The following is an 18,159-nucleotide window of genomic DNA, read 5'->3' as shown; positions in this document are numbered from 1 at the left end:
ACAAGAATATAATGTTTATCTGAAATATTTACAGTGTTGGTTAAAGCAATATTTTACAACTCTTTTGGGTAAATCACTACGTATATTACAGGCAGGCTACAAATGGTTTAATTGTAAAATTAAGTAAAATTATTTTTTTTAAGTTTAACATTGTATTCAGTTATAATATTGTTAATCTGTTTTGCCTTTTATTGGAAGGAAACATGCTAAGAACATGAGTTAATGTGCTTTTTTTAATCAATCCAAGTCCTGTACCTGGAAATGGAAAGCCACATACAAGAGCCATAATTTCCCAACTATGATGGAATATTAAACCGACGAAAGTTGAAAAGCTCAGGCCTCCAAGTGCCAGGCCTGAGCAAAGAAGAATAAAGGGTTGAGATAACAGCCAGCTCTATCTCAACCTATTTTGTTATACACAATAGAGACTGGTTATATAGAACTGTGAAGCATTAGGTATATTACTGCATTGTAAGTGACAAATAAAAACTAGATGTTCCAAAAAAGGATGGAAAAAATTAGGCCCGAGTTGTGTTATTTTTTTTTTAACGGAGACTGGGTTTCCCTATCTTGCCCAGGTTGAAAATGCAGTGGACACCCACCGGCCTGATCCCATTACCGATCGACAAAAAGCTCTGACCTGCTGCATTTCCAGCCTAGGCTGGTTCACTCTTCCTCAGGCAGCGTGGTGGCAAACTGCTGGACTTAGTTCAGGACACTGGATAAGGCTTTGGTCCTACTCTATCTCAGAACTCCTGAGCTCAAGTGACCCACCAGCCTCAGCCGCCTCCCTGGTAGCAGAGATTACAAGGTGTGCACCATCATGCCTGATCCACATTTTCCCCTATCCAATACTAGCCTAAAGCAAGCTATTTTAATATTTCATAAAAATATCCATGATTTTTATTACAATTTTAATATATACACATAAGATTTGGGTGTTTTTTTTCTTTTTCTTTTAAGTGAAAAATAGCTCTCTATTCCCCAGGCTTCCTGGGAATTTCAAAACTCAGGAAATTCTGGGGTGAGAAGGTGCAAAAGGCAGTGGGAAGTGTAGAGCTGGGTGTGGAGACTGGTTAAGTGAGAGGAAGGATTCCCGGGTAGACATGCTCAGGCTGGCCAGGGAGCAGAACCACCGGGATGCACCAGGCCAGGAACCCAGGCAGGCAGGAAGGGATTAGCATTGGAGCTTGCGGATGCTGCGGGAGATTCGCTTAAACTCTCGCTGCCCTTTCTGCCACCGCTTCACGGAGGTGATCACCAGCTCCCCACCCTGCTTCTGTCCCATGACCAGGTAGGGAGCATTGATGTCATTCATCTCCTCACAGGTGCACTGCAGGCTGTCCTTGAGCCACAACACGGATTTCTTCAGATCCCGTTCGGACACTCCGTTCAGCTTGTAAATAGTCTTGCTTTTTGTTTCCAGGATGATCTTGGTGTCTCGATTGATATAAGTTATCTCTTTCACTTTTATCTTCAGTGCTAAGGGGGAAAGAGTGGTAGACGAGTAAGATGGAGGGTGTGGGAGAAGGAGAGATCCTCTCCCCCTTCCATTAGTGCACAGCCACACGACCTGGGGGAGGGAGGGACTGCAGGCTTCCGTGGAAGCTAATGAAACTGTCAGAGGACAACAGGATGGGAGGCAGGCAGCAGGTGGCTTCATTTCTATAGACTCCAAGGGCTTGCCAGGCATTTTGTTTCAAATCAACCAGCCCTTCCTCTCCACTCCCTCCCCCTCCCTTTATTATTTTTTTCTTCCTGGGACTCAATTAACTTCTCTCCTAGTTTCCTAGCACTTCCAAAAGAAAGCCCCTAGAGTGCATGTGTTTGTATGTAGATTGTATGTGGTACATGCCCAACAATTGACTTCCCCTATTGGAAACTTCAGTATGAAAAGAAACGTCTGACTCTTAGGTGAAATGTGATCCTTACTGTGGCTGTAAACTTTAAACTCAATTTATTACGTTGGAGAGGTTTTTGGACAAACCTGTAAGGAAATTGTATTACACAATCATTGTTTTCTAAAGGACAGATTACAGGGAAGGGGAATTGATCTCACAGCTGCATTTGATTTGGTAAAGTAACTAGGAGGGGGGAAAAAACCCATGCAAGGCTCTTTTTAAGAGTACAACATGTTTAACTGTAAAAGGGTTTCTCCAAATACCTCATCGTCATATGCTATCACTGGCTTAGCCAAGGCACTTACAGATCATATATGTACCATTTCCAAAAATGGATAAGTAAATTCATTAGACTGTTAAGACGAAAAGTAAGTGGTTTGCTATAAAAGACACATTTTACAGTCATGAACAGGATTCCTAGGGACCAAAAAAGCCAACTACAAACGCATCTGCTGTAATTACAGTTCAAGACTCCATGAAAGCAGAGAAAGTAAGGAATGGTAGAGTCGAAAAGGGTCTTAGAGATACTCTAGCCTGGCTCAGATATTTTGTTCTTTACAGATGTGGAAACTGAGGACCAGATGGTGTGAATCACGGCACTGGTTAACAGTAGAACTGGAATTAGACTCCTGATTTTCTGACATCCAGTTCAGGGCTCAGTCCATAATACTGCATTGTCTCTTGAGAAAGAGTTAAATTTCTTCATTTAAATCTCAGCATTAACTATTGCTACCAATATCATATAACTATTGTTACAATTTGTTACCAATCTTAGGATTGATGGTGGTGAATCTGGCGTCAGGGTATAGGAAGATCCTTAGACAACCAGAAATCTCATTTTTTGGAGTATATAAGTATAAGGTTTACAATTTGTTTCCATTTAATTACTGCAGGATATGTTTTTAACTGCTGAAGAACTTGTATAAACTCTGAATATGGGAGGAAGTGTGTTGTAATTGAGAAGGTATGGGATTTGGGGCCAAAGAACTCCAGTCCTGGTTCTGTCATTTCCTACCTGTATGAGTCACTTTACTTCTCTCTGGGCCTCAGTTTCCTTATCTGTCAAATAAGGGACTCAGGCTAGATGACCTCTAAGATCTCTTCTAGCTCTAAATCCATAGTTCTATGATCTCGTGGCTTCTCCCTGTCACTGAGAAATGGCAAGTGTTCAGCATTGGGGCCCAAATAACTTCTGCCTGGGGTTTTGCCTGCATTCAGCCTACAAGAAGACTGAGTCTTCAGCACTTATGAGACTTAAGTCATGGAAAAAGCCAAACAATCTAAACGTAATGGAGATGTTGTATTGTGTCTTTTAAAAGGGAACGGAAATAGCATTGGCCAATTCTTCCTGCTGTCTCTTGTGTCTCCTTGTTTTCTGCTTTGGGGCTGGCTGGCAATAGAGGGAAGATGTGCACATGTGGAAAGTTTGAACTAACTCAGGCATTGGGAAGAAAAAAAGGAATCAGCATTGGAAGGTATTGTTTCTACATCTCTCAGCTCTCAGATATTAAACTTTGCTCCCAAGGAACTCATTGACTTTGGAATTGAGAACAATCTAGGAAATTCTAAATAATAAAGGATCTTCTCCCTCTCCCCCACCCCCACCTCAAGTTTCCAGTCTGAATGAAGGATGTGATAAGAAGTCAGGGTTATTCTCTGTAGTACATATCCAAGCATGGAGGTGAGGGGAAGAAATATACAGGAGTGAAAGTCTCAAACTGATCTCTGGTTTTGAAGTACAGGACTTTCAAAATATTTATGTCTTAGTACCATATTGGAGAAGGGGCTGATGCTTTCTAAGGTAAATAAAAATGAAGCCAATTTACCTTTTCTACTCCCTTTTCTTTCTCAAGCCCTTCATTGTTCTCCCCCAAAATCTGCTATAAAGCATAGCTAGAAGAAAATCTCCCCTGGCTCAGATGGAAAGGAAGGAACATTCTGATCCTTGCTGCAAGGTCCACCTTCCTCATCTACTTGAAAGGGTGACAACCTGAAAGATGCTTGTGGGGGAGTGAAATGAGTGAAAAGCTATATATCAGTATAAAGAACCATGCAAAATGCAAAGCAAGATGGTCAAAAAAGCTATGTTTAGTTTTAACTCCGTGCTCCCTACTGTGCAAAGAGCAAACAGGTCTACATTCCCATTGCAGGTAGGTGGGCATGGAAAATCATTAACCTGCCATGCTGTGCTATCATCATCTCTTGCATTTATGTAATGTTCTAAAGTAAACTATCTCTCTTGACACTCCCAACAATACTGTAAGTTTGGCTGGGAGGGTATTATGATTCTCCATTTTGCATGGGAGGAAAATTTGGGCTCAGAGTATTCAGGTGATTTGCCTGAGTTCACACAAGATTAGTTGGCAAAGTGAAGCACTGAATAAAAGTATTTGACTTGAAGTCAGAATTTATCCAGGATTATGGCAAATACACTGGCTATCAGGTATAAGGAGATGGGTGGAAGTGTTTTTTTCTCCTTCCACATTCAGGCATCTATATTATTAGTATCTTTCTGGATGTAAAGAGAAAGAATAGAGTACAACATCTTAAAGTTTCTTTCTTTCTTTTTTAAAATTTCCCCTGTAATACCAGTTGCGGGAGGTCAATGACTCACTCATGACAGCAAGGCCTATTTTACATTTATTATACAGTTAACTCTCAATCTGCTTTGTGGCTAAGCCACAGTGACTTGAAAGCTCCTTTTTTTACTCTACCCCGTGGTTCTGGAACAAAACAGGGGTAAGCGTATAAGGAAATGTGTATGTGACTGAATTCTGAAGTAAAATATACTGGAGACCACCTATAGAAGGCAACCTGCTATAGGGTGGAATTCCATACCAAAAGTATGTTTTGGATGTTGTCCAAAGGGAGATCGGTTCCCCTGGAAGAAACTCATTATTGTGCCCTAATCCCTTATAATGAGGTACCTCAGCATGTAACCTGAGACAGCGTTTTAATGAACTTCCAGTGATTTTTGGATCATCTATTTTTTAGTATTAATCATAACTGTTTAGGAATTTGGATGGATGAGAATTTATGATTTTCAACAAATCACAAGTATTTTAGAATTAGATGGGCTCTTAGACATCATCTAATATCCAAACAGCAGTATTTTCTAAATTTATCCCAAAAGATGTGATGCAGGCTCTAGCTGAATGTTTTCAGTGATGGAAAGGCAGCATATTCTGTTTTTGGAAAGCTTAATTGTTAAGATGTTTTTAAGCCCCTCAAAACAAGGGAGGCAGGATTATAATTATATCTTAATGATATAAAATCAACTGTCTGATATACTAACATGCTGTAACACTTTAGATTCAGGCTTAGCTGGCACAGGAACATAACTTGGGTAAGACATCTCTGCCTCATCCTCATCAGCTGGGATTCCATTCCAACCCTCAAACCGTGGAGTGATTGATCTTCCAGCAAGTGAAATAGTTAATCATCTACCTTTTCACCTAAGCAGGTGCCACTGAGGTTAAAGGTGATGGTGTTGATGCCAGCTGAATTTCTGTGTTTCTTGCCAGCCCACTTTAAGCTAAAGACTTAGTCTTGGAGAAGATTCACTCAGCAAGAGGCTTTGGAAAGAACACTTGGCTTGGAAGCTCATATTTTTAGAGACCCTCTAACTGAAGTTTCCTGGATTGGAGACCCGATTGCTGGGCAAGCTGGTGACCATTCCTCCCAAACTGGGAAGTGAGGACAGATGGGGAAAGAGTTGGAAACATGATTTTCTTCAATCGGTATAGGATACGTTTTTAAGTAGCAGCAGTTATAAGTAGGTACAAATCCTCTATGTGTCTGACGTGGTTGTTTATTTCAGGAAGCATCAGGGATGGAAATAGGGGAGTGTTTAGGTGGTAAAGAGCAGGGACCATCTCTGTTTAACTTGTTTTATTTCCAAGATAGTACAAAACCATGCAGACATTAGTGCTTTATAAACTCTTTTTTAAAAAATTAGTTGGTGACACCTTGGATGACTTGAAACTAGATGGTTAACTGGCCTTGGAATGGAAGAATAGGAGACTGAGCTCATAGGAAGCAAAGTTAAATTTTCAATCCATTCAAAGGTCCATCCATCCATCCTTAAGTAATTATCAAATATCTACTATACAATCGCTTCCAGTCACACCTTCTCCTCTAGGGGGTAATGCTTCATCAGTGGCTATATACTACTAGGGTGAGCTAGAGCAAGTCACTGAATCTTCTTGGGCCTCACTTTCCTCATCTGTAAACTGAGGGCAGCTAGACTAGATGCTCTTTAGCTCTAGATCCTATGATACCATGGGAATTTGGAAGCAACTCTCCAAATCCCTTTCCCTTACAGTAACACCAACCACAGTACAATAGGGAGGCTATTGCTTGTTTCCCAAGACTTTGATATAATGGTACGTCTACTGCATGTTCTTAAAGGGAATATTTTAACTTTCTATTTAAAAAAAACCATTTAATGCTTCAGACTACATTAATGTAACCTAAGTAAGAGGGCTTCTTACAGCTAAATTTTATGGATTTTTAAGGTGTACTTAATAGGTTTCTCTATAAGAGATTATAATAGCTTTTGTCATATGACTCATTCTGATAATTAAACACAGAATTTAATTACTTTAAAAACAGATTTACCATACATACAATTCTTGATTCTTTCATTATGGCAAGAGGCAGGGGGAAAGGAGGGAAGCAGAAGAAGATAATTCCCCCCTCCTCCCACAGAGAATCCAAAATAACAAATCTGACTTTGGAGTGAATGATGCTTCTTTTTGGTACCAGATTTACTGAGGATCATAGTATTTTAGAGCTGGAAGGGACCTTAGTGGCCATCTAGTCCTTCACCCCTCATTTTGCAGGTGAGGAAACTGAGTCTGGGAGAGATGGAGAGACTTGCCTAAAGTTACAAAGGTGGCAGAACCTTGATTTAAACCCAGTTCTTCTGACTTCAGATCACTTTCCAATCCACTACCTGATGAAATTTTACCCAGGTTAACAATGATTTTAGTTTGCATTACCTTGACAGGAATCAACTGACCAGAGAAGAATGGCCCTGGCAAGTTCTTAGGAACAGGAAAATGCTAGTGAATTAATGTGGGATTAAAACCAAAAAGCAAAATGGCAATGTATGCAGAGGTAATAAAGACCTGACTCTACTTTCGTGGAAAATGCATTACACCTGCATGGATAAAACTGAATACAATATTCTTTAAGTGATGAGAAGGAAACGAGGGGAAATTGTCAATTGACTGGTGAAAACCTATTTTTGACTGTATCTTACATAGCTGCTTCTAGTAACATCAAGACTAAAGTTTTCTCCTTTGATAAAGCTTTCAAAGTGTGAAATGATGGGCGGGAGCTTCTGTTTCCACTTACCAAAGTCATTTTTGCAAAGGGTTTCCATGATGTCGTTGTCATCATCATTTCTGTTTTTGCAGGCTTCACACACCTTAGGAGCTAGAAATGAGAAAAAATGGGGTTGAGTAGGTTTGGTTAAAAGGGAACAGCAGGTGGCGTTGGGTAACTTTAAAAGGAAAAATCACTTCGCCAGCCAATGGTTTGTAGGCTTCCCTCAGTACCTCAGCTCACACCTTCCTTTAAGATTCCAACTTCTCACTGGGTAAATATTACTTTTTATAAGGGGAGGGAAATCATTTGTTTTTAGAGGACTAAAAACCCCCTTTTTGGTCCATTACATTCTGAAGGCAGTAATAGGTTTTTCCAATGAATGACTAATGAATGGGAAGTAAAAGTTGTGTCTCTAGGGGCAAGATTTCGGAGTCTGTGCACAGTCACCCATAACCACAACACAGACCTGAGCAGATTTTGGCTCTTTTGTATGCAAAGTTCCTGAGACAGTCCCTTGACATAACCCTATTCTATGGAGACCTTTGTCTTGAAGTTCCATGTCCTGAGGGACCAGAGTTTTCCCCTGGACAGCTCAGAGGAAGCAACAATGAAACAAAGAATCTTTGGGCTTCATTTCCTGACCACAAATTTGCCAAAAGCGCAAGGTTCCCTTCCCAATCATCTCTTCCTTTCAGCTGGAGAGAGAGGAGGAAAGATGCTGGTAGAGTTCGATTTTTCCTCCTAGATCAGCAGAGCCTTGAGTTTCAAGTGAAAAATTCCAAGATATTTTGAAGACTGAAATATGAAATTTGAACAATTCCTGTACGGAAGTGTCATTTCCACCATGGAGGTTATACCTGATCAGTGAATACCTAGGACTTTGTGGGAGGATTGTACTTAATTACATTAGCATACTGGAATTATGCATTTACCTTGCATTACCTAGCAATCGTAGCCAGCCTGGTACTTGTTTTACCCTGGATTTATTTCATATCTAAGAGCTCCTTAGAATAGAGTTCTCTTTCTTTTTTTCACTCCCATTCACTCAGACTTGAAAAGCTACTAAATAGAGAAAGCAAGGTGGGCTGTGTAGCTAATCTCTTATCTTCAAGACTTAAGATTTTTGTGGGGGTGTCATGATCATACCCACTGCCTTATCTGTTCTAGGAGAGAATTTGGAACTTTTTGTCCTAGGAAAAGCATTTGGGGCAACTAAGCTACTGTTGTTTTTTTTTTTAAGCAAAGGCAATAATTTCTCCTCCAGCCACTAACATTTTAAATTGTATTTATTCACAGTGTCTCCAAAGTCTAAGTTGAATTGAATGATTGTCATTAATGAATACTTGAGCTTTCTTTTAGGAGGCTGTTTGTGGGTCCTAAGAGGCAGAGACCACTTATGATCTTTTATTATGTTAGCTACATGCATGGCAAAAAGCAAATATCTGAGCATGTAAACTTCATTTTTGGAAGCTAAAAAAGTCCTTTGTGGAGAAATGGACAGCCCAAAACATGGAGGGAGAGAGTGTAAGTAATCTGAACCAAAAGCAACAGAAGGAACCACAACATTTCCATTAAAGCTCTAGGAATGTATATAAAATGTTACTAACCTGCATTGGTTGGTCTATGGTATATGTTGGACAAATGCTTGAAAAATGCCAAACATTTGCAGTAAATTAGAAATCTAACCAATAAGATGATTGCAAACTCCCAATGCATGCCAGGAAACACTGCTAAGCAACTTTGCATTTTCTTTAACTAATGATGGCTGCAGAAAGCAATTAGAGATTGAAAAGGAGATCCTGCTGAATGCCCTGAAAGGGATTAGGGAGTCCCCTTGCCATCCCAGGAGGAACCCAAATCAGTTCAGGCACATTGGATATTTTTTCCTTTTGGGAAATATATCAAGAGCCCATGAGGTTTTCATTGCTTTGATGGTTTCTGTACAGGAACTTTCCCCCCCCCTGTTTTTTAAAAACTTGGGAAACTCTCTTTTGCATGATTTTCCCCAGTTAATTAGAACCAGCCCTCAGATAAAAGCAGATAGTGGTAGGAAGATTATTCCCTGGAGACTCCTTTGTGCCCTCTTCGCATATTTCTTCTTGTACCCAGACACTATGCATTTCCCCCATCTTCTTCTTTCTATTGATCCTTTGTAGGAAAATTAACTTGGATGCAATGGGTTAGCCCTCTTTTAAGCTTCCTCCAGGGAGTAATTTCTGATTTTGCTTCCATGAAATGAATTGAAATGGACAAAAAAAGTGCCTGTTAAGGTAAAATCTAGTTGAATATTTGTTGCTTCTACAGATTTTGGGATGGGGACTGGCATTATAACCAAAGGCAATATTGCATTGACAGTAAACACCTGTGGAAGCCTCTGACCTACCTTCCCTTCCTTCCTTCCTTTCTTCCTCCTTCCATCCTCAGAGGGAGTGGGGGGGGGGGAGGAACCAACACCTACAGACTGCTTACTTTATGCTTTGTGGCTACAGAAAATCACAGGGTCAACTCTACCAAGTGAGACGGGAGAACAAGGGTCTCCTTGCCTGGTCTGGTCCTCGATCAGGTTATTTGGGGTCGGTGGGAGGCGCTGTCCCGGGTCCAGCATAGCAGCCTGACCCCTCTTCCCTGGTGGACTCTAACGGAGTAGAGGTGGGGAAGGCGCAAAAGGTGTGAGCGGAACCGCCTTCTCATCTTTTGGGGACAACTTCGGGGGGCGGGGCTCTTACCTTCCTCAGTGGCCAGCAAGAGGTGATCGCTGCTGGCCAGAGGGATGCAGAGGTCGTTGTCCAGCGGGAAGCGGTCACATTCCAGCATGTCGGGCCAGGGAAAACCGAAGGCGGACATGACCGGGGCGCAGCGGTCTTTCACCTGCACGCACAGCGAATGGCAGGGTTGAATGGTCTCGTCCAGGTCATCGAGGCAGACTGGGGCGAAGAGCGAGCAGAGGAACTTCTTGGTGTCCGGGTGGCACTGCTTCATGACGAGCGGGATCCAGGCGCCCGCCTGTTCCAGCACCTCCTTCATGGTCTCGTGGCCCAGGAGGTTGGGCAACCGCATGTTCTGGTACTCGATGCCGTGGCATAGCTGCAGGTTGGCGGGGATGGGCTTGCAGTTGCTCCTCTTGTAGGAGAAATCGGGCTGCCCGAAGAGGAAGAGCCCACGAGCGGAGCCCAGGCAGCAGTGGGAGGCGAGGAAGAGCAGGAGCAGAGAGCCGGGCCCCTGAGGCATCTTGGGCAACTCGACCTCTGAAAGAGATCTAGCAAGGGGGAAAAAGCAACCGCGACCTCCTAAGCAACCCCACTTTCCCCCCGCCCCCTCGACCTGAGCTCTCCGCGCCTCTGGTCCGAGTCAAGCAACTAAGCAGCGGCAGAGGGGAGGAGAAGCAGGAGGGTGGGAAGGGGCGCGGAGAAAGAGACAGCGAGGGGCGCTCTGGGGGCCTCCCTAGACCTCATTCAGCTGGGGGAACCACTCGGGGCTTGGAACCAGGGGCGGCAGCGGGATCGGGTGCTAGCGGCAAAACAAGCTTTCCTGGCTTTTTTATGCAAATCGAGGTGGGGAGGGGAGAAAGGGAGGAGCCTTTCGATGGTAATCCGAGGAGGATTGGTCACTACTTCTCGGGGGTAGGGAGGGGGATGGTAGGGGATTTCTCTACCCCCCCTTCCCCTGGCTGGAAATTTTTAACGTCCCCCACTCCACCCCTCTGCCCCAAGCACACAAAGTGCTACCCAGTGCTTGTTCTAGAATTGTTTCAAACAAACAACCAACCTCACTTTGAGCGCAAGCCCCCCGAACAAAGAGCTAGGCGATAGAGAGCGCGCGCAGCGGACCTCAGTGTTCCCAGGAGGTGGACAGAGCGCGCGGAGCCCGGCGCCCTCCCCGGGAGCTTTTTACAAGGCAAGTGGCCCCGCCACCACTGGGGTCACCAAGGCTGAATCAGTTTCTGCCCTCCCCCTCCCCACTAGCAAAGGGCTAGCCTCTGTCTCGGGTCAAACCTGGGTGGCAAGACGGGAGTTTTTTTTTTTTTTCCTGGGGATAGCGTGTAGGTTTTGAAGGATCTGAGCAGCTCCCGCCATCCCCCCCGACGGAGAGCGTTTGGCGGCGAGGAGAGGTCCTGCTTTGTCCAACCTTGCTCAGACCCCTCTGCACAGCTTAGTCTAGCTCAACCCAGCCCAACTCCGAAGGATGCTGCAGGTCTTCTTTCTATGGTTCTCTAAAAGGAGAGCTGCTGTCAGACTCTTGGCAAAGAGTTACCCCCCCTCCCCACCCCCTTACTGGAGGAAGCGGGGAAAAAAAAACAAATCTCTGTGATTGTCTTGATTAGAACATACGGTCATAGATTGAATAAGAGAAGGTATCTTAGACATCATCTAAATTTTACAGAGAAGAAAACTGAGAGAGATGAAATGGCTTGCACCCAGTCACACAGGAAGTAAGTGGCAAAGTCAGAATTTGAACCCAGGTCCTTTGAGACCAAGTTCAGAAGACTGATTATCTCTGGGAATGGAATGTCTACTGTCAGGATTTTGTGGCAAGAATACTGGATTTGCGAGTCTGTGTTCGAATACCGCGTCGCTATCTATGATTTGTAACCTCTTCCCTCATCTGTGAAAGAGAGAAGGGGCAGTGCACTGTATGACCTTCAAAATCCTTCCAGCTCTGTCATCATTAGTCTTCTATTTTCACACTTTGCAGGCGAGGTTCTCCCCAGGTTGCTCTGCCTGCTCCATGAGAGGAAGGACACTTCTACTGGACCGGGAAGAATCTCCACAGACCAACTGAAGTTTGAGAAGGGAGATCATTTTCTGGATAATCTAGGCACTCCCTTCCATTTTCAACAACACAATTTTGCTACCTCTTTAAAAGTGATTTTTCTTCTTGAGTTTTTTTTTCTCTTCTCATCAACTGGACAACCTTGTAGAGAGTCACGGGGTATCAGATGTACGGCCCATTGTTCTTAAAATTGAGATGCCTTTGTAGGTTGGGAGAGCTAGTGAGATCAGGTGTGACACACTGAACTAACACAGTGTGCCTAATGGTGCACTGTCCTTGACAAATTTTTATCAATTTAATTGAACAATGCCTACTGAGCTGGGAGAAGACAGGGCAAAGCCTTTGTATAAGAACCATTGCTTTGCTGATTTTTTTCTTCTACTTTCTGTGATTTCATTGCAGTGAGGATCTCCTGGTGTGGAAACTCTCTACATCAATACAGATTGTGGGCAGTTCTGAAATTTAGAGCCTTATAGAGTTGTCTAGGGGTACAGAGAGGTTAATTGACTTGTGCATGGTCCCACTACTAATATATGTTAGACTTGAATCAAGTTCTTCTTGTATCTAAGGTCATCTTTTCTATACGCTACTCTGTGAGGCTGCCTCCTACACATATTGTGTACTTAATTTAAAAATAATTAATTGACTTGAAGTCACTTAAAGCATAGTTGTTTTTAACTGAGAAGCCAAAACTTGAGTTTCTGTTTTAATTAAGAGAGTTTTTAAGTAGGCATCAGTGGTTTCTGGGCTCTAGTTCCAGTTATACCACTCATACGACCCTGTGCAAGTCACTTCTGTTTCTCAGTTTCTTTCTCTGTAAAAGGGGGTATAGTAACCTTTATCTGATGGCCTCTTTGTGAAGATAAAATGATATATATGGAGGCATAGCATGGTTTTGTGCCAGTCTCACTGGATTTGGCTCAGAGAACTCTTGGCTTTGTGACTTACTACCTGTTCCACTTTGGGCAACTTATTTACTCCGTGTCTCAATTTTCTCATCTGTAAAGTGAAAGGGCTGGAGTAGATAGTCAATAAGATCCCTTCTGGACTGAAGTGTTATTATTCTATAATATTTACAAAAGCACTCTTTAAATTGAAAAGAGCTATGAGGTAGGCTCTCCACTTAAATGGCCACCACCTTGGTTAAGACCCTCATCTCTCTCTCACCTGGACTACTGCAATAGCCCCAATTGGTTTCTCTCTTCTTCAATCCTTCCACTACACTAAAGATCCACAAAGTGATCTTCATAAAACACAGGCATGACCAAGCCACCCCTCTGCTCAAAACATTCCAGTGTTTCTCCCTGTTGCCTCTAGGGTGGAATATAAAGGCCTCTGGCATTTGAACTTTTCACATTCTGGCCCCAGCCTTCTTTTCTAGACTTATGGGCACACTGCTTTCCTTCAAGGGTGCAATCCAATAAGTCTACTTGCTGTTCCTTAGACAGGACTTGTTTCTCTCTCTGACATTGCTGTCTCTCCATGCCTTGAATGCACTTCTTATAACTTCCAGACCTTAGAATCCCTAATTCTTATAGAATCTCTAGCTTCTTTCAAAATCAATTTGGCTACTGCCCAGTGCTGAAAAGGATTAACTGGACAAGGTAAACCCTGAGTGGTGGCTTAGTTGTCTTCCCCTTCTATAAGACCCCTTTCCTGATCCCCCTTCCCCACCCTAGTTAGGAATATCTGTTTATAGGCTGTTTATTTTTGTCTCCTCCCCTAGCTCCTAAAACAGTGCCTGAGCTTAATAAATGTTTGTTGATGAAAACGATGATGACGATTGTTACCTTTCTGACAGGAGCCCAAATCGTCAATAGGTTTGTGGTAGTCATCTGCTTCGCTCCTAACTATAATCACTTCCAGGAATTGCCTTGAAAGGCTCCATGTTTCCCAGGGAATCTTTCCAAAGGCTCACAGGGTTTCTCCCAAGACCCTCCTTGTATACTTATTGCAGCATGTAAACTGAGGAGTTGGGGAGGGGGAAAGTGGCATGAAACAAAGGCTGATTTCTCTCCTAAGTCTTCCCCACACAACACAAAGCTCCACCCTTTTACTAAACTACTAGGTAGAAAGAAATATATGAGATCAGGGACCTAGAGCTAGTGTTTTTAGTCTTAAAAATCCATTGGTCTGTACCTTTTGGTATAATACTCATGGGGGACTGAGGCAGAAGGCACTTTGCTTTTTCTCAAGGGACCAGTACTTGGTTTCTTGTGTCACTGCATACGTCGGGAAAATAACCGTACCTCCCCTTCATACCCGTAAAACAACACAAACTACTTAGAAACTGTCTGTCCAAGAAAATGGAAACACCCCGCTCCAGACTGCATGACTTGTTTGGGCTCCCAGGGGAGGTACTTAAGAGAGGCACAGATCTGGGTATGGTTTCCAATTCCCCTCCGCCTCCCTTTAGCTGCACTTGACTGACCACACCTCAGTGAAGCCCCATCACAACTCTGGGGTCCAAGCTAAAGGTTATGACCTAGGAACAAACGGCCCCAGACTATCCTTCACAGTTCTCAGATGGGGTCAACACAAGACTCAGTTGCGCAGCCATTGCTTAAAGTTGTATCTCCAACTTCCAACTCCAGACACTGGAAGGCACCCGGCATGGAGTGGAGACAACTACCCTATCTACCTTTCTTCCGCCACACCTCGCTTTTTCGACCTTTTTCCAGCCTTGCCTTTCCAATTTCACAGTCTCTTTTCTTACCCTGGATGGTTCGGGCCCCAGTGCACGAAGTCCCATCTGCACCTACCGCTCCAGCTCTGAGTGGCCACCGGGAGGCGCGCGAACTCCTTTCTGTCTCCAAGGAGCGAGGCACGCGGATGGATTTTCAGGGCAGCGCCCGGTCTTTTCCCCTCCCATCCTCCCCACCCCGGGAGCCACGGGCGCTCGCGGGCCCGATTTCACACTTCCAGTGGGTCTGCGGGATCGGATAGAAAAGGGGAAGATCTAAAGCCACACTACGGGCTGTCCCGGGAGATTGCTTGGGTGTACTTTGAACTGCTTGCAAAGAGGAACATGGTTAGTTCTGGGTCTCTTTCTTCTGGTGCTGATGAGCCGTCTAGCTATTTGGGACAAGCGAGTCACAATAATTCCACGTCCAGTCAGAGGCTTCTAAGCGGCCCGTCATCGTACAGGGGAACAATTACCGGGGGTTGCTGTGAATTACACGAAAGCAGACTTTTAACCACAACCCCTTCTCAATTTCCCATTTAAGGGCTGCTTCTGAGAGCAATCTTTAAAAAGATAAAAGAACCGAAAGACTTTAAAAAAAGGTGTTTTTTTTTCTTTTTTATTTTTTTTTAGTTACTTCCTCTGCGCGCACACAGGAATGACACACCTCTCTAGTCGCACCCGGCCATCTTCTAGGAACAAGGCCCAGGCCACCCAAAGGGCGTGGTTGGACAGCTGGAGTCCAGGGAACTCCTCACCTGTCTTAAAGAGAAGCTGCTCTAGGGGTCATTACTTCCACAAAAAGAGTTAAGCTTCCCCCAAATCCCAAATGATCAGGAACAAAAACCTTACCACATAATACAGGACAGGAGTACTCCTACCCCTCACCGCCTCTTCTTTGGGGGAGGTAGGGAAGAAAGTCGTACTCTAGATTCAGTAGTTCTCTGTTTTTCCCCTTGTAGTCAGGACCTGGGACAGTTTAAAGGAGAAAAATAAAACCATTCACATCCCAACCCTACCTCCCCAAACAATTCATCTTCTTTTGTGGAAGAGGGTGGCAAGATCATCTCCAGAGATCTTGGTACACACGGGGCCTCTGAAATGCAGGTTCCTGTTTTGTTTTCTGCCAAATCCACAGCTTCTATCATCAGGAGGAACAGGGACATCCATTCCCCTCCGGAGCGTGCATCTGTTCTGGTTGGGGGTGGTGGTGGACCTGCTGCCGACAACACCTCAGCTATGTCTGGAGACTAGACCGTCCTGATGTCCTCTGGCAGACTCATTCCATACTGCAGGAGAGAGCAGAGAGGAAACCTGAGCTCTAGGCATAAGAATGGATGGTTCAGATGCCACCATATGACATGCACTCTGTTGTCCCCTCCCCCAGGTCCCTCTCCTAATTAAGTTTCGGGATTTTTATGTATGGGAGAATGATACAGACAAACAGAGACAGGAGCACTCATTCATGGAATGAGGCAAGAAGAGAAGCATTTGAAAGAGGATAGGTTTAAGGCCTTGAAGTCTCTTCTCAATAACATGGAAGATACAATGGAAGGAAATTGGGCTTCTGGCTCACCTTAATTCCTAGCTAACATTACATGGGGCAGTTAGCATGAGTCAGAAGAGGGACTTAGACCTAGTTCTCTCTTATTCCAAGGCCGTATTCGTCTTCTTTGTGATGGCTGCCCCCATGCTTGGAATGCTCTCTTTCTTCACTTCTATCTCCTGGCTTTCCTTCAAGACTCTTGCAGAAGGCCTTTCAGTCTCTCTCCCTCTTCCCCCCCTCCCCACCACGCTTTCCTTCTGAGATGACTTTCCATTTACACCAAATATATATCTTCTATAGACAATAGTTGTTTGCACGTTTTCTCCCTCAGTGACTGCACTTTTGCATTTGTTTGTTGAGCTTAGGACATTGCTTGGCATCTAGAAAACCCTTAAATGCTTGTTGACTAACTATCCAAGGGCCACCTTTCATGTATTGCACATAGTAGTTGTTTAATTTTTGTTGAATTGAAAAGACAACCCCAGAGAGTCCTGTCTTATCCCCAAATATCAATCCCATGGCTTGTTTTTTTCCCATCATTACAGCTAAATTCCTTTGCTTCTTGGCATAGGTGTGCATAGAGGTAGGCAGAAGTAGGCCTAGGGGGAGTATTACAAGTCACCAGCATACCCAGGTACCCTTGGCCCATATTCTAAACATATATGTATGAAGGCCATCTTCTTTTATGGAGCATGTTGAGAGTTGCCATTCCTGCTTACAGTGAAAATATAGGTGCTCTGGAGCTTGGCTTTCTCTTCTTTCCTGTCTCTCCCCATCCTATCCAATGACCCTGGGAAGGAGATAAGAGCTATCTTGGTATCTTTAATACCCCAAGTCCCCTAGGGAAATGAACTCCTGGAAGTTGTCAAGTATCATCAACTCACACTTCAGCATCACTCCTGAGGCTAGGTGAGAACAGATCTTGAGAAAGAAAGGTTTCTTGATAAGGATTTCCTTAAAACTCATGTGAGTAGATGAGTAATAAATTTCTGCTTAATTTATCCACCCTTGCTTGAAAAGTGAGAACCAAGGCCAGGATTTGGAGGCCATGCATTTCCCTTCAGATTTCTGCAAGTAGCACTATCACATTCTATTCTGTAAACTCATTCCATTGTGTGCTGGTGAGTTTTGCCCCCTCTTTGCTTCTGGACTGAGTAGAGAACTGTGCAGATTTGCCAAGGACAGGGGCAAATTGGCTGGTGATTTCCAGTATTGAAGTAATTGATATCATCTACTGAGTTAGTGCCTTTTTATGGGGCTGGGTGCAGCCACATAAATGAATTTAGGCTGTGTGTGGTGGGGCATTTAACAAAGAAGACCCTGTTCTTCCTTATTGTGTTTCCTGAAATTTGGTTGTTGTTGAGTTTGGAAGGGGCCTAAAAATACCACACTTCTGAATTTCAGACACCTGCTTGGTTATTTGATGGTTATTTGGAGCTACCTCATGCTACTCTCCTTTCCTCTTTCTCTCCTCGCCCAGTGAGAGTATTATTCATTTTTGACCTCGTCTGTTTAAGAGGTGCAATGAATAAATTCTAGAGGGCAGCTAGGTGGTACAGTGGATAGAATGCTGGGTCAGAAGTCAGGAAAACCTGAGTTCAAATTTGGCCTCAGGCACTACCTGTGTGGACCTGGTCAAGTCACTTAACTCTGCCTCAGTTTCCTCATCTGTAAAATGAGCTGGAGAAGGGAATGGCAAACCATTGTAGTATCTTTGCCAAGAAAACCCCCAATAGGGGGTCGCAAAGAGTTGGACGTGACTGAAAATGACTAAACAACAACATCAAAATGAATAAATTCTGGAAAGGAATTGAAAAGTGTGGCTGTTGGCAAAGTAAATGATACTCCAAGGCTCTCGGTGCAGATCTCTGATCTTGAGATGGGGTCTGCCCTTTTCATTTTAAAAGCAGGGTGAGACTGTGAGA

The 18,159-nt window shown here is 43.7% G+C and overlaps 1 protein-coding gene across 1 annotated transcript; it reads right to left on the bottom strand.

Moving 5' to 3' along the window:
* Window positions 1–1,116: 1,116 nt before the first annotated feature.
* On the bottom strand, window positions 1,117–10,463 carry SFRP2 (secreted frizzled related protein 2). The gene is made up of 3 exons (XM_036764822.1): window positions 9,962–10,463; window positions 7,263–7,343; window positions 1,117–1,482 (listed from the first exon to the last, which is right to left on the bottom strand). The coding sequence occupies exons 1-3, from the start codon at window positions 10,461–10,463 to the stop codon at window positions 1,178–1,180; spliced, it is 888 nt and encodes a 295-aa protein (XP_036620717.1). The 3' UTR covers window positions 1,117–1,177.
* Between the last annotated feature and the right edge of the window lie 7,696 nt (window positions 10,464–18,159).

Source organism: Trichosurus vulpecula, chromosome 6 (genome assembly GCF_011100635.1).
Source record: "Trichosurus vulpecula isolate mTriVul1 chromosome 6, mTriVul1.pri, whole genome shotgun sequence".
Taxonomy (NCBI): Eukaryota; Metazoa; Chordata; class Mammalia; order Diprotodontia; family Phalangeridae; genus Trichosurus; species Trichosurus vulpecula.
This window is presented reverse-complemented; position numbering and strand designations above follow the sequence as displayed.